The 11,998-nt window shown below is 47.5% G+C and overlaps 4 protein-coding genes across 4 annotated transcripts; 2 read left to right on the top strand and 2 right to left on the bottom strand.

Annotated features, from left to right (window-relative positions):
* The first annotated feature begins 2,048 nt into the window (after positions 1-2,048).
* On the top strand, positions 2,049-3,035 carry ASPGLDRAFT_49874 (SDR family NAD(P)-dependent oxidoreductase). Its single transcript, XM_022547193.1, has 2 exons — positions 2,049-2,563; positions 2,623-3,035. The coding sequence occupies exons 1-2, from the start codon at positions 2,095-2,097 to the stop codon at positions 2,940-2,942; spliced, it is 789 nt and encodes a 262-aa protein (XP_022398597.1). The 5' UTR covers positions 2,049-2,094; the 3' UTR covers positions 2,943-3,035.
* A 3,759-nt stretch (positions 3,036-6,794) lies between these two features.
* Positions 6,795-8,494, bottom strand: ASPGLDRAFT_131771 (MFS transporter; the record flags this gene model as incomplete). Its single annotated transcript, XM_022541074.1, has 5 exons — positions 6,795-6,958; positions 7,018-7,087; positions 7,141-7,177; positions 7,225-8,232; positions 8,292-8,494. 5 exons carry the CDS (start codon positions 8,492-8,494, stop codon positions 6,795-6,797), a joined length of 1,482 nt encoding a protein of 493 aa, XP_022398596.1.
* A 271-nt stretch (positions 8,495-8,765) lies between these two features.
* Positions 8,766-8,987, top strand: ASPGLDRAFT_37708 (uncharacterized protein; the record flags this gene model as incomplete). Its single annotated transcript, XM_022544861.1, has 2 exons — positions 8,766-8,888; positions 8,937-8,987. 2 exons carry the CDS (start codon positions 8,766-8,768, stop codon positions 8,985-8,987), a joined length of 174 nt encoding a protein of 57 aa, XP_022398595.1.
* A 445-nt stretch (positions 8,988-9,432) lies between these two features.
* ASPGLDRAFT_37707 (Gfo/Idh/MocA family protein) lies at positions 9,433-10,910 on the bottom strand (the record flags this gene model as incomplete). Its single annotated transcript, XM_022544860.1, has 4 exons — positions 9,433-10,421; positions 10,501-10,634; positions 10,712-10,792; positions 10,843-10,910. 4 exons carry the CDS (start codon positions 10,908-10,910, stop codon positions 9,433-9,435), a joined length of 1,272 nt encoding a protein of 423 aa, XP_022398594.1.
* Between the last annotated feature and the right edge of the window lie 1,088 nt (positions 10,911-11,998).

Genomic DNA, 11,998 nt, shown 5'->3' with positions numbered 1-11,998 from the left:
AGAATGATGCCACGGAATCAATCAGCAAAAAAAAAAAAAAAAAAAAACAAAAAAAGCTTTGCGGTTCAACCCAACAAAGCAAACAAAAATGAGAAAGAAAAAAACAGCTGCATCCAAGGATCAGGGCAGGACAAAAAAAGAGAAAAAACACGTCAAGTCAAAAACACCAATTCAATGATGGTGAAATCTTCACTGTGAAGTCTTTGCAGTGCGTTTTTGGAAAGTTGATAGATAAGCTGCTGGAAAAACGAGTTCCCGTTACAGTATGTTACGGTACCGCTCGGCCAAGGATACTTGGATTTAGTGTGCAAAAGGCATTATGACCTAGTGTAACATTGGTCGCCTGCCGCCGGTCATTACCATACAATACGAGTTGGATCTGGGGCTCAAGTTACAGGTCAGATGACTTGATACGTATCATATTGTCGTGTACGCAGTACAAGTAGTAGTAGTAGTAGGAAAATGATAGCAGTCATAGCAAGCAATGTGCGACTGACCGCCAGACATCACACACATACAGCAGGTAATTCCCGCGGTTCAACGCCCACACATACAGTACTCTGGTAGACATTCAAGTCATCACTGTACCTGGACTTCGGACATGATTTCCTGACCATTCAACATACCAACCCCGCTTGAGACCGGTGGCATGTGTTCCATGGCGCGTCAACATTCCAGTTTGAAGTTGTTACATACGCTCTACACTCATGTTCACAAGGCAGAATTAAGCACATCGCCGACCGATCGGATCCACTAAACTAGCTTGGTGATTTGCCGCTTACAATGATCCGGTTCGTTCCCTGTAGCGTAATACACCATCTCATATCAACCACAATGGATTGTCTACATAATCCATTAAGAACAATGTCAATATCACCATGATCTATTCCCGTCAATATACGACAATATTAAAGTCCCCATCAAACTGCGGACCCGAAACAGCCTTCCCGGTGGGTCTTCCGACCGGATGCGCAACCGAGACAGTTTTCTATTGGCCACTGCTGCTGTTGTCTACGCTATTCCGTTATTGGCCGACGAACCAGGGTTCATGACAGCCTACGTATGAGTACACTATAAAGAACGGTAATATCGCACTCATTTAGACAACGAATGATTCATATATCCCGCCGTCTAGGGATACCATACCATGGATCCATAACCAGCCCCTTGCTTCAGCCTAGTCAAGATAACCAAATGACTCTCGAACAGCACAACGACAAAAGTCTCTGATGTGGAAAGGCATCACTGACCGTTCTTTCAGTGCTACATGCTACATAAATGTCATATGTTGAGCACATACAAGCTGTACAATGCGTTGTAGTCATACTGGTCACGGGATTACTCTGACTTCCCCAGATTTCCGGCTCGGAGAATTTAGGAGGATCGCTAACTTTGCATTCCTGAACAAATCATCGTCCCTGACCGTTGTGCATTTCTTTGAAATCCTTTGAAACCTACGCTTGGTATGAGACTGATCGACAGCACATCATATGAGGATCACTATCCCGGTCAATACTTGCACGGAGTATGGAGTTTTGTACCTGTACCTGTATCTGTGCTGTAGATCCATAGCGAACCGGTGTTTGGTCGGAGTACTGGTACATATAGATACAGGCACAGAAATGCGTCTTTACTGACGGTGATTTTGTTTCACTGCCTTGCCGACATACGTGGGTACTCCGTGCAAGTACTCAGTTGGTCCCGAAATGCACTGAGATACATGCTACTGTAAAGCGACTGTTCATTTCCACACATATATTGGCCATAGTGAGACCAGTATCTCATGAGACTACCTGATATCTTAAACCCCGACTAACAGTATCCTGTAAACCTCACCAGACAATCACATAACATCACGTGCCCCCTACGTGCGAATAAAGTAGCCGATCTCCAACTCGGCTGCGTTAGTTTCCGAGATCCGAATGAGAACCAATCACCCCTGATAAGAGTTTTGCGGAGAAAGTCTAATGTCGACTGACCATCGGAGCACGGAGTTGGTTATCCGTAGCTTTTTCCTAGTATATAGGAATAGATATCATTTAACTACTTGTAACTCTTCAATTACAATTGATTATTTCAAACCTTGAAAGAAGCATGGCAGACCTATCCAACAAAACAGCCCTCATCACCGGCGGCGCAAGCGGTCTAGGAAAAGCCATTGCCACAAAATACCTCCACGCCAACGCAACAGTCATAATCTGCGATATTAACCCCTCTCGCATCGAAGAAACGACATCCCAAATCTCCGCCCTCGGAACAGGAACCCTCCGCGCCTACACAGTCGACATAACCTCCCTCGACGCAGTCCACGACCTTTTCGCCAAGATCCGCGATGAATTTGGTACTTCCGCGCCGGATATCCTCGTGAATAACGCGGGTATCATGGATCGGTTTGACCCCGTGGGTGATCTGGATCCTGGGCTTTGGGATCGTGTTATGAAGGTTAACCTGACGGCGCCGTTTTGGTTGAGTAAATTGGCTGTTGAGGGGTGGCTTGCGGGGGAGAAGGAGGGGTGTATTTTGAATATTGCTTCTGTTGCCGGGAATGTTGGGCTGGCTGCTGGTACGTTTCTACCCTCTCATGTCCCTACTCTCTAACAGGAAGTATACTAACTGGCACAGGTGCCGCCTACACAGCCAGCAAACACGGCCTCATCGGCCTAACCAAAAACACATCCTCCTTCTACATCAACAAGAACATCCGCTGCAACGCGCTCGTAATGGGCGCAATGGAGACAAACGTCAGCGATGCTTTCCACGCCGGTATCAATCAAGAGGGGTATCAGAAGATGGAGGCGCTTATGAAGGCTGCTGGGACGGCGTTGTGTAATGTTGATGAGGTTGCAGATTTGTGTGTTTGGGTTGCGGGTGGGAGGGGAGCGGGGTTGGTTAATGGGGCGGTTATTAGTGTTGATCGGGGGTGGGGGAGTGTTATGGGGTGAGATGGGTGGTTTATTTGATTCTTGAGAACTCTTTAGGTACAGGATATTGGTGTGTATATAGAAGTCATAATGAAAACTATCAAACTGCCGTCATCCAGATCAACCCCGTTTATGAACATAACTTTCTCATCCTCCCTTCGGAAAACAGCGCAAGCTGCCAGATTTGTTGTGCCCGAAGATGTGATTGAGGCCTTCTTGTAGCCCTCTTGTTTTTCCATTCCGGGTATTGTGGTTTGGAAATGCTTTCGATTTTTGCGATATTGCTCGCAAGCGCCAAACTTTCTCCACCAACGCCTCATGCAATCAAGAAAATATCAAAACACTCTGATAATCCAGAATGACCTTGATTAATTCCATATTCCTTCCACCCAAGGACATAACTTTGTTCCAGAGCATCGTTCTTTCGTGTATTAGGTTCAACGACTCTCAGCTGCGGTGGATTAGCACCCTGTATGTTTTATGCACGATATGTCAGTGCAACGAACGACCCGCAGATTTGTTGCGGCCGAAAATGTGATAGAGGGCTTCTGGTGGCCCTCTTGCAAAAGTGCCATTTCATGCAGGCGATGCATGCTTCGAGTAGGTGCTCGCGCTAAAGTAACCAACGCGCAATAACACGGCGCATATTCAGGTCCGATATTCCGTTTCAACGTGCGACGACCGACGCAGCCGCTAACTTGCTGCATCCAATGATGTGGTTGGTGGTTCCTTATGTCTCTTCGGGGAAATTAGTTCTATATGGCTTTCTCTTCGCCTCCTCATTCTCCTTTCTGCGTGCTCAGCTGTGCAGGCGCCAAGTCGCCTGATACAAGGTATTGCTGGTGTAGAACCTCAGTAGTTTTGAATTCTAGAATTGCGAACGTGGTGTCCTCCTGCTCAGGAAGCAAGGCATCCCACCTCATGTCAAACCGGGTCTGCTTCTTGTTGGTATGAACCGCTGGTCTTGCTCCCGTCGGCTCTTATCTTGTCGAGTTCGCGTGGTGAGGTTGTGAATGGGGACCCTCAAGCGCAGGCGCTAACACCTGTGTATTTCCGATAACACTCTCTCTGAAATGTCAACGCAATAAGTCATCGGTGACATGATTATAGCTCTGAGTGGAGTTCGGGAGGATTACTTCACATCGGTGTAGCAATATTTTGTGGAATTGCCGGAGGCTCTCTCACTCCTCTGCGTTATGTTAGTGGGTAGACTTGGAATGGCAAGACTGGAGAACTTACATCAGGGCCCACCAAGACCGCGATCCGAGAGTAGACATCTTTAGTATACCAATACGCAATCAATACGTTCCCACACCCAATGGGAAACACGTGAGCCGCTTCATATCTCTATCAGAAAGCTTTTGTTTCTAAGTGCACAGTATTTGTTGAGGTCACAACAACTCCTCCATTGTCACGCACGAGGTCTGGTAGTCCGTCAGCTGGTATGACGACGTTAGTTAACTTAGTTTAACCTTGTTCAAACAGACACATAGGTAATCTTTGGTCGCTCTCTTCTAGCTCCTTGACGGGTTTCTTGACGCAGAAAATCAGATCAAAGACGTGAGTGCTGGCTCCTCTTTATCAAAAATTGCAATGGGAATTAGCAAACCACCATGGTCATAAAATAAAGAATAATCGACTAGATCACTTGGTTAGCTCTGTGATTAGTGATGGACAGCATTAGTTAACTAACTAGTTGCAGACTCACCACGCATCAAGGACGGCCTCGTAAGCAAGGCAGCCGCAGGCACGCAAACAGATTTGTTCCGGCCGAAGATGTGTTGTTCATGGAAGGTGTGTTCCATTGGGCGCTACCAAGATAGTTTCCAGTTTCCTTTGAGTCTTGCTGTGATTAATCGCGAAGATGTTGGAAACGCCATGTCGATACAGGTGTTCCGTACCATATGGCCTTTCTAGAAACAGCTTTCTCCTGGCCTTGTAGAGATTTGTTATAATACGTATTTCTCTCTTCTGCTTTGCCGTGGCCCATCCCTCACCCGCAGCCGTATCTTCCTCTCGGGCTGGATTTGCGGGAGACGCCACCTCACTTCTAATAGGATCTGTATAGATGCTCTGAGCCCTATCCCCTTACCGAGAGTTCTCACCTTTTTTTGCTTCAAACGAAATCTTGCTCGAGTGTGGGTTTCCGATCCCTCGCACATTTGCCAGGACGTATCTGACTAAAGTGCCATTGCAATAGTGTTTTTATTTTCGATTCGGGGTCCTTTGCTTTCGAAGGACCGGGCTGACTGGCGGCACGTGCTACACAGCTGTTATGCCAGTATAGAGCTCTGAAAGGATAAGCCGAGGATACTTACATTTCGGTTAATCGAGTTCGCCCAGTCGACCGGCAATATGTGTGCTGCCTATTAGGTTGCCCTTAGGAAAGGCGTTTAGGTGGTTGTCGTTACGGTCTTCTGTATTATAACAGCTTCATGTCGGTATACGACATTCACCGAAGCCACAACTTCGACCAGTTCTCGCAGTAATTGCGTTTATTGACAGCTTGTGATGAGAATCGAGAACGTCAGAGCGAAACGGAAGCGCAAGGCACGTGGGGGGGGGGCGGGATTATGGACTCCAGATTGTGGGTTTGTAGTGCCGTATTTGGGTTCCCGAGACCGGGAAACTGTCTTTTCGGTAACCATTTAAAGTCTAAGCCTTTTGTAGGTATTTGTGGACACAGCCTGCGTAGTCGCCAGCCAATGCGCTGTAACTCCGACAGTTTGGTGGGCAGGCTGGCAGCATCGACGTGGGGCCAGGAGGGAAAGGAGCTGCGAGGATGGGTTGTCTTCGTACAGCTTGCTCAATAAACTTTGCATGGGTCCAATAGACCAAAAATATGCCACTATCGCGTTTCATAGCGCATTGGCTTCAGTATGGTGGATGTCGGAATTGGAAATACAAGCTTATGTCTCATAGTTCTTCCATATTGACATCAGATCGAGTGATCGAACAGACTAATAGACTTATAAAATGGATAAAGCGAGGCAGTCACGGGCTCTGTACCGATAAGACTAGATTCAGGATATGGGAAATAAATGGAGATGGGGAATGGTAGCAGAAACAATGGGCTTTGACGTTATGGAAGACAGGAAGAAACAGAAGATAGAAGAAAACTATGGCAGGGGATGAAAGTGAATGAAAGAGACATATTCAGGACCAGATTTCCTATGGACAAATTAACTCCTCTATCCCATTGCACGTCAATGTTGCTTGAATTTCAGCCCTACAGTTTCCCAATCTGGAAAGGCGTGTTCTTAGTTACCCGGATATATGAGTGTGTCCAGAGAGGGTGCATAAGTCACCATAATATCTTAATTCTGGTCAACCATGTATATCATCTCGCCTGTTTATAATGCAATACATTGCAGTTCCTCTTGCATTTACATTGAGCAATGGCCCAATCAAAAACAACACGCCTATTCGCCGAGCCCGAGTCGCCTGTAAGGCATGCAATGCCCGATGCAGCTGATAGACAGCCTTGTTGGCATTGTCGCATACGGCATACTTCTTGTGAGTTGATAGAGTCGAGGCGAGGGAAGTATGTGGCTCTCTTGTATGTAGTAGTTTTACATTGGTGCTCATGAACTGCTAGGTATGTGAGGAAGAGGAACGGCTTGTCTCGACAACGCGCTTCGACGGTCACAGGAAGTCAGAGATACTGCTCAAGCGGTGTTTCCTCGGCAGGCGTGAGCAAAGCACACGGGCCACCGATGTCCACGCATCCAACTACTTCCCACCAGCCGCAGCTGATCTCGGCAGGCTATGGCTGTCTCGACGGCATGTTCGATGTCGATTCACTATTACCCGATAATCTGGCCTTTGATGGTCCCGGCGAGATTGGGGGAGGGGGGCAATTGGGTCAGATTTCTAGGTGACGACTGCAAATCTACTCCTCCCTCTAAGAACCTTCCCGTACTTGAAGAACAGCCATGGAAACGGCATCATGGCAATCGTGATGAATGCAAGAAGACTAGTCGCCCACTGATACCCAAGCTTTTCGTACAGTTGGTTGCCGAATAGGGGGAATGCAGCTGTATATTGTTATATAACATTAGCGAGGCCTAATGATGTTGAATAGTGTCAAACGTACCTGCGACAGAACATCTTGCGAAGCTGTTAGATGCTAGGGCTGATGCGGCGTACTTGGGGTATGCGTCAACCTGTGTACAATGAGCATAGTTGATCTTTGGTACAGCAGAACAGATAAACGTACGAGGAACGTAAAAATTCCCATGAACGCAAGCAGCATCCTATTTTCGTCAATCCCGCACATAACCAGATCCAGAATCAAGCTCACCCACACCCAAAAACCGCAGATCCAATCACCGGTACTATCCAATGCACACTAGGATAAGTTGTCCACCCAAACCAAAACAGCCCAACCGGAATAAAAACACCACCCATAATAGCCGGCGGTAGTCGATACTCCGGCTCGCTTCCGGCTTGATATTTACCTATCAAACGCTCCCGGATCTGTGACCAAATCGGGTTACTTGCAGCTGCCACGCACATACCCGTTATAATCCCCAGGAATGTAAGACCGCTCTGCCACAGGTTCATATCATGATTTGTCCGGAAAACAAGTGGCAAAGTGCTGAAGAATAAGTATAGAATTCCCAGTAGAACAGCAGAGTAGAGGTTCAAGCAGAGACACATGGGCTCTAAGAAGAGGAGTTGAAAAGGTCGCAGGAGCGAGAGTGCTATCGCGCGTCTCGATTGGGTGTCTTTAATCGGTGCCCTATATCGATCATCACCCGTCTGCTTGCGCAGCATCTCAGCCTTAGCGCGCAGCTTAACGGGATGATACGTCTCCGGTGCAAAGAAAACAATTGCAAACCATATAACCCCAGCCCACACAATCATAACATACCACGTCCACCTCCAATGTAAAAAGTAATTGACGAACCCGCCCACAACAGGTCCCAAAGAAGGGCCCACGAACGGCGCCGACGACACAATTCCCATAGGCGTCTGTATCTCATTCCTCGAGAACACATCACCCACCGTTCCACCGGCCACAGATAAAAACGTACCCCCGACAAACCCGGCAAAGAAACGGGTTATAATGAGTGTTTCGATGTTCCGGGCCACGGCGGAGGGTATCGTCCAGATTATGAATAGGGACCAAGAGATGAGGTAGATGGGTCGTCGGCCGTAGGATTCGCTTAGGGGGCTTGTTAGGAGGGGGCCGAAGGCAATTCCTAGGACGAAAGTTGAGAGGCCGAAGGATTGGAGGAGGAGTGGGGTGGCGAAGGTGGTTGTTAGTTGGGGGTAGGTTGTTGTGTAGATTGAGCTGGTGCATGTTCTTTGGCCATTAGTGACTGGTTTCGAGGGGAGATGATTCGGAGATGAGGGTTAGCTTACACGCATAAACTCCCCATGCAGATAATAATCACGATAACCCACTTCCGTACTAATAGCATGCTCCGGGGACACATTGGGTCTTGTTCGGCATCAAATGAGACCTCGTACTGGTCATGGTCGGCTCTCGTTAGGGTCTCCGGGGGTTGGCTGTCGGTCTCTTCTTTGGCATGCGGGGCTTTCTCTTCATCAACGGGTTGATTCATGATGTCCGAGTTAAGTCGGATACAATGTGCTGGTTCATTTCTAATAATCAAATAGCACGCTAATTAAATAACATAGTATACAGAAGCCTTTAATTCCTGCTGATTATAAAGCCGAGTATTATATCGCCGACATGGTCATGAGGATTGTGTGTAACATGAAGGGCTTGTGGCGAAGAAGGCTAGGTCTTTCGAGGACTACAGGGTAGTGACAAGTATGATGCATTGTAGTACGCTTTCCTGGCCACCGCATCTCCAAGACGTCCGGGCCACTATGCTAGAGGATAGACATTGGATGAGGGACTTCATGCTCAAAAAGACCAATCTCATGGCGGAGAATTATACCATTGCAACATCGTTTTCCCGCCAGCGCGGTCGGTATCCGCTACTTCGAGATGTAAGTCGCATCCCTTCCTAGATAAACATGTCGTGACTAACAAGCCAGGAATGCGGGCCTGTTTATCTGGATCGATCTCCGCTATTTACTCCTATCTAAATCGGAGATGCAGGGGTATAGTGCGTTGAGAGTTACATTCCCAACGCTGGTATTTATAAACAGCGTGAGATGAGAATTGCAGAGATATGTATGGGAAACGGAGTTATGGCTGCGCCGGGGAATGTATATATGCCGGAGGAGTTTGGGTGGTTCCGGGTTACGTTTACTGTTGGGAGTGGGAAAGCGGCGTCAGTGGAGGAATTGGAGAGGTTTTCGAAGGCGTTGGGGGGTGTTGAGGTGGAGAGGAGGTATTGGGTGTTGATTTAGATTGCCCGGAACAATGGATTGGTTTGTCTAGGGCGTATAGTGGTGCAATCGGTATTTGTACTGGCAGAATATATATCCGCGTTCATGGCTGTTGATATATATCCACACACAGCACCAACACAATGTGAGTACATCGTACTTTACTATTTTACAAGCCTAAGGAAACCAAGACGAGACTCTACCGGTACTCACTGGTCGGCCTTGGTCCAAGCCCACTCTTCCGATAGGCCATATCAATCATCTTCATCTGCGAAATCGAGTCTTCCGCGCCAACCCACTCCTGGGTCGGACGGCCCTTGATCCGATTCATAAAGGCTTCCAGCTGGTATCGGTATGACATCCAGTGTGTGTCACCAGGCAGGTCCGTAAACTTCCCGCCAGCCTCCTTGAAGGTGTACGCCTTGTGTGACTTGTTCTCTTCCCACTGCTTGATCACCTCTCCGGTATCATTGTTCCGGATCTCAAAGGAGTCATGGACATCAATGCGGTGCCAAAAGACACCATGGATCATTCCGTTCAGCGTTAACTTGCGCTTCTGAAGCTTTTCTTGTGAGGTGGGTAGCTTGCTGTCGGGAACCACGACTTCCCTGGTCTCCACTGTCACCCATGAGGGCTTGAGGATAGATTCACCATTCAGGGTGCTGGAGGCAACACCAGTTCCCCCATTTGGGAATCGGAACTGGGCCTTGAACTCATAGTCACACTTGTTATGGATGCCATCAGTGTAAGCATCGGCATCGCAGCTCACACATTCCTCCGGTTCAGCATCGAAGAGGAGACGCAGCGAGGTAAAGTTGTAAGTACCCATTGACATAATCGTCCCACCCGAGAGAGGATAGTTGAAGTGGATATCATTTTTGCTCGTTGCCCACCATGGAATCATGGAATGGGAAGTAACATTGACAACATCAGCCGGGCTCACCATTGACCTGAAGAGCGTCCAGGAGGGGAAAAAACGATTGTGAAAGGCTTCAAGAAGGACCGGGGCATTGGGCTGTGAGAGTTCTGGCAGGCGAAAAAGAATCTCGGCCTCGGTGGAATTGGAGACGGATGGCTTTTCTAGGAGAACATGCTTGCCCGCGCGGATTGAGCGAATTGCCCACTCAAAATGCAAGCCGTTTGGTAGAGGGATGAAGATACAGTCAATGTTGGGATCGTCGAGTATCTCTATATAGAAACATAGCTGTTAGCCAAGACGGAGGATCGGCAAAATACGATCACGATCGTAACTTTCTGTCAATCTCACCCTGGTATGTGTCCTTGACCTCCGGAATGCTGTGTGTGTTTGCAAAAGCCTCTGCTTTCTGGCGATCGCGCGCGGAAACCGCTTGGATGATGACTTCGGGGTGCGATTTAGAAGGAATAATCAAGGCAAGAGGGCTTGCTATTATTAGTTTTGCGAAAGGCTGCTTTTCCTTTCTTCTTTCTTTTCCTGTCACTCTGGCAAGACTACTCACGCGATGTTTGCGGCTCCCAGGATGCCGAATTTCAGAACATCGTCCTTCTTAGCGGGACTGGGGGGGTTGAACGCCGCCTGCCTTCGATGGCTCAATCGGCCCCCAACGACAGAGTACAAAGTACGAAGCACCTCGTATTTTCCAGTGTACTTGTATACCGGATTAGGCGACGGGCAAAGTCACCGAAAGCTTTGGCCATTGGCGTGGGCCTGGTAGTGCTCCGTTGAGGCTCGAAGGATCCGATATAACACCAAGCCAGGTTAGTATATTAGGCCATCCTCTTTTTTGGCTGCTGGCACCCAGATAAAGACTACATATACCGATCTGAGCTAGCAGCGTGGGAACGTCATACTTCTTCTGACCGCTGAATCAGTCAGAAGCATGTCAATACCAAATCCTATCCCTCAATTGGACCCAATTAATTATCCCAGAAGATAGCATTTGCCAGTTTCTTTGCTGTAAGTGGTTCCGTTCCTGATGAACGGATGTTCACCATAGTGGTCTTTTTGGCCCAACGGTAGAACTTCTGAGCTCTGCATTTTGTTGGTTGACAGTCATACAGGTAGTCCTTTGACGTCGGTGTTATTGGATAGATAGCATCGTAGCGCATAAGATGTATTTCATAAACATACACTCTTGCGTGCATACAACTAGGCAGATCAGTTATCTGATCTCCGATAAATCCCAAGAATGCGAGGACTCCCCGGCAACGGTTGGTAGGTATCCAGACCATGTTTATTTGCATCGACTCTGGAATGTTGAAAGTCAATTCCAACTTACAATATTGATCATTCCCATACCCCGTACTCTGTAGAAATCAACCAATCGAGCGCAGGTATGAGACAATTGGGAAACATTGCTTTATGTTTAGTTCTTGATTTGCTTGCTGACTTGACCCTGGTTCATTTGTGAGACTTAGTCATAGTATGCTTTGATCTAGACTAAATACTGTCATGATACAATGATGTCTCGATATCTCCTTAACGCTGCAATTAAATTACTGTGCCACATTATCGATCTTATTTATGCCTCAGGTGTCAGTACTGTGGCTCATCCCTCTCGAAAGATATTACCTATTATGGAGTACGGAATATCAGTACGAGGATTGCAATCGCCAGTCATTGGAGAAATTATAGAACAGACCACTTTATGCTCGTATACAGAAGATATTTATGGAATAGTGACTCCTTTTCAGGGGAAGCGTATATTAAACTAGTCCCAATCAGGGGAACTAATGCATTCCAAAATAGCTAATGAATGACAGTAGCCAATCATATCGGTAAATCA

The sequence above is a fragment of the Aspergillus glaucus genome, assembly GCF_001890805.1.
Source record: "Aspergillus glaucus CBS 516.65 unplaced genomic scaffold ASPGLscaffold_17, whole genome shotgun sequence".
Taxonomy (NCBI): Eukaryota; Fungi; Ascomycota; class Eurotiomycetes; order Eurotiales; family Aspergillaceae; genus Aspergillus; species Aspergillus glaucus.
This window is presented reverse-complemented; position numbering and strand designations above follow the sequence as displayed.

Excerpts from the sequence above, each read along its gene's own strand:
- ASPGLDRAFT_49874 (XM_022547193.1), top strand. The coding sequence starts at position 2,095 with ATGGCAGACCTATCCAACAAAACAGCCCTCATCACCGGCGGCGCAAGC. Across the intron at positions 2,564-2,622 it reads GAATGTTGGGCTGGCTGCTG|GTGCCGCCTACACAGCCAGC; the intron begins GTACGTTTCTAC and ends TAACTGGCACAG.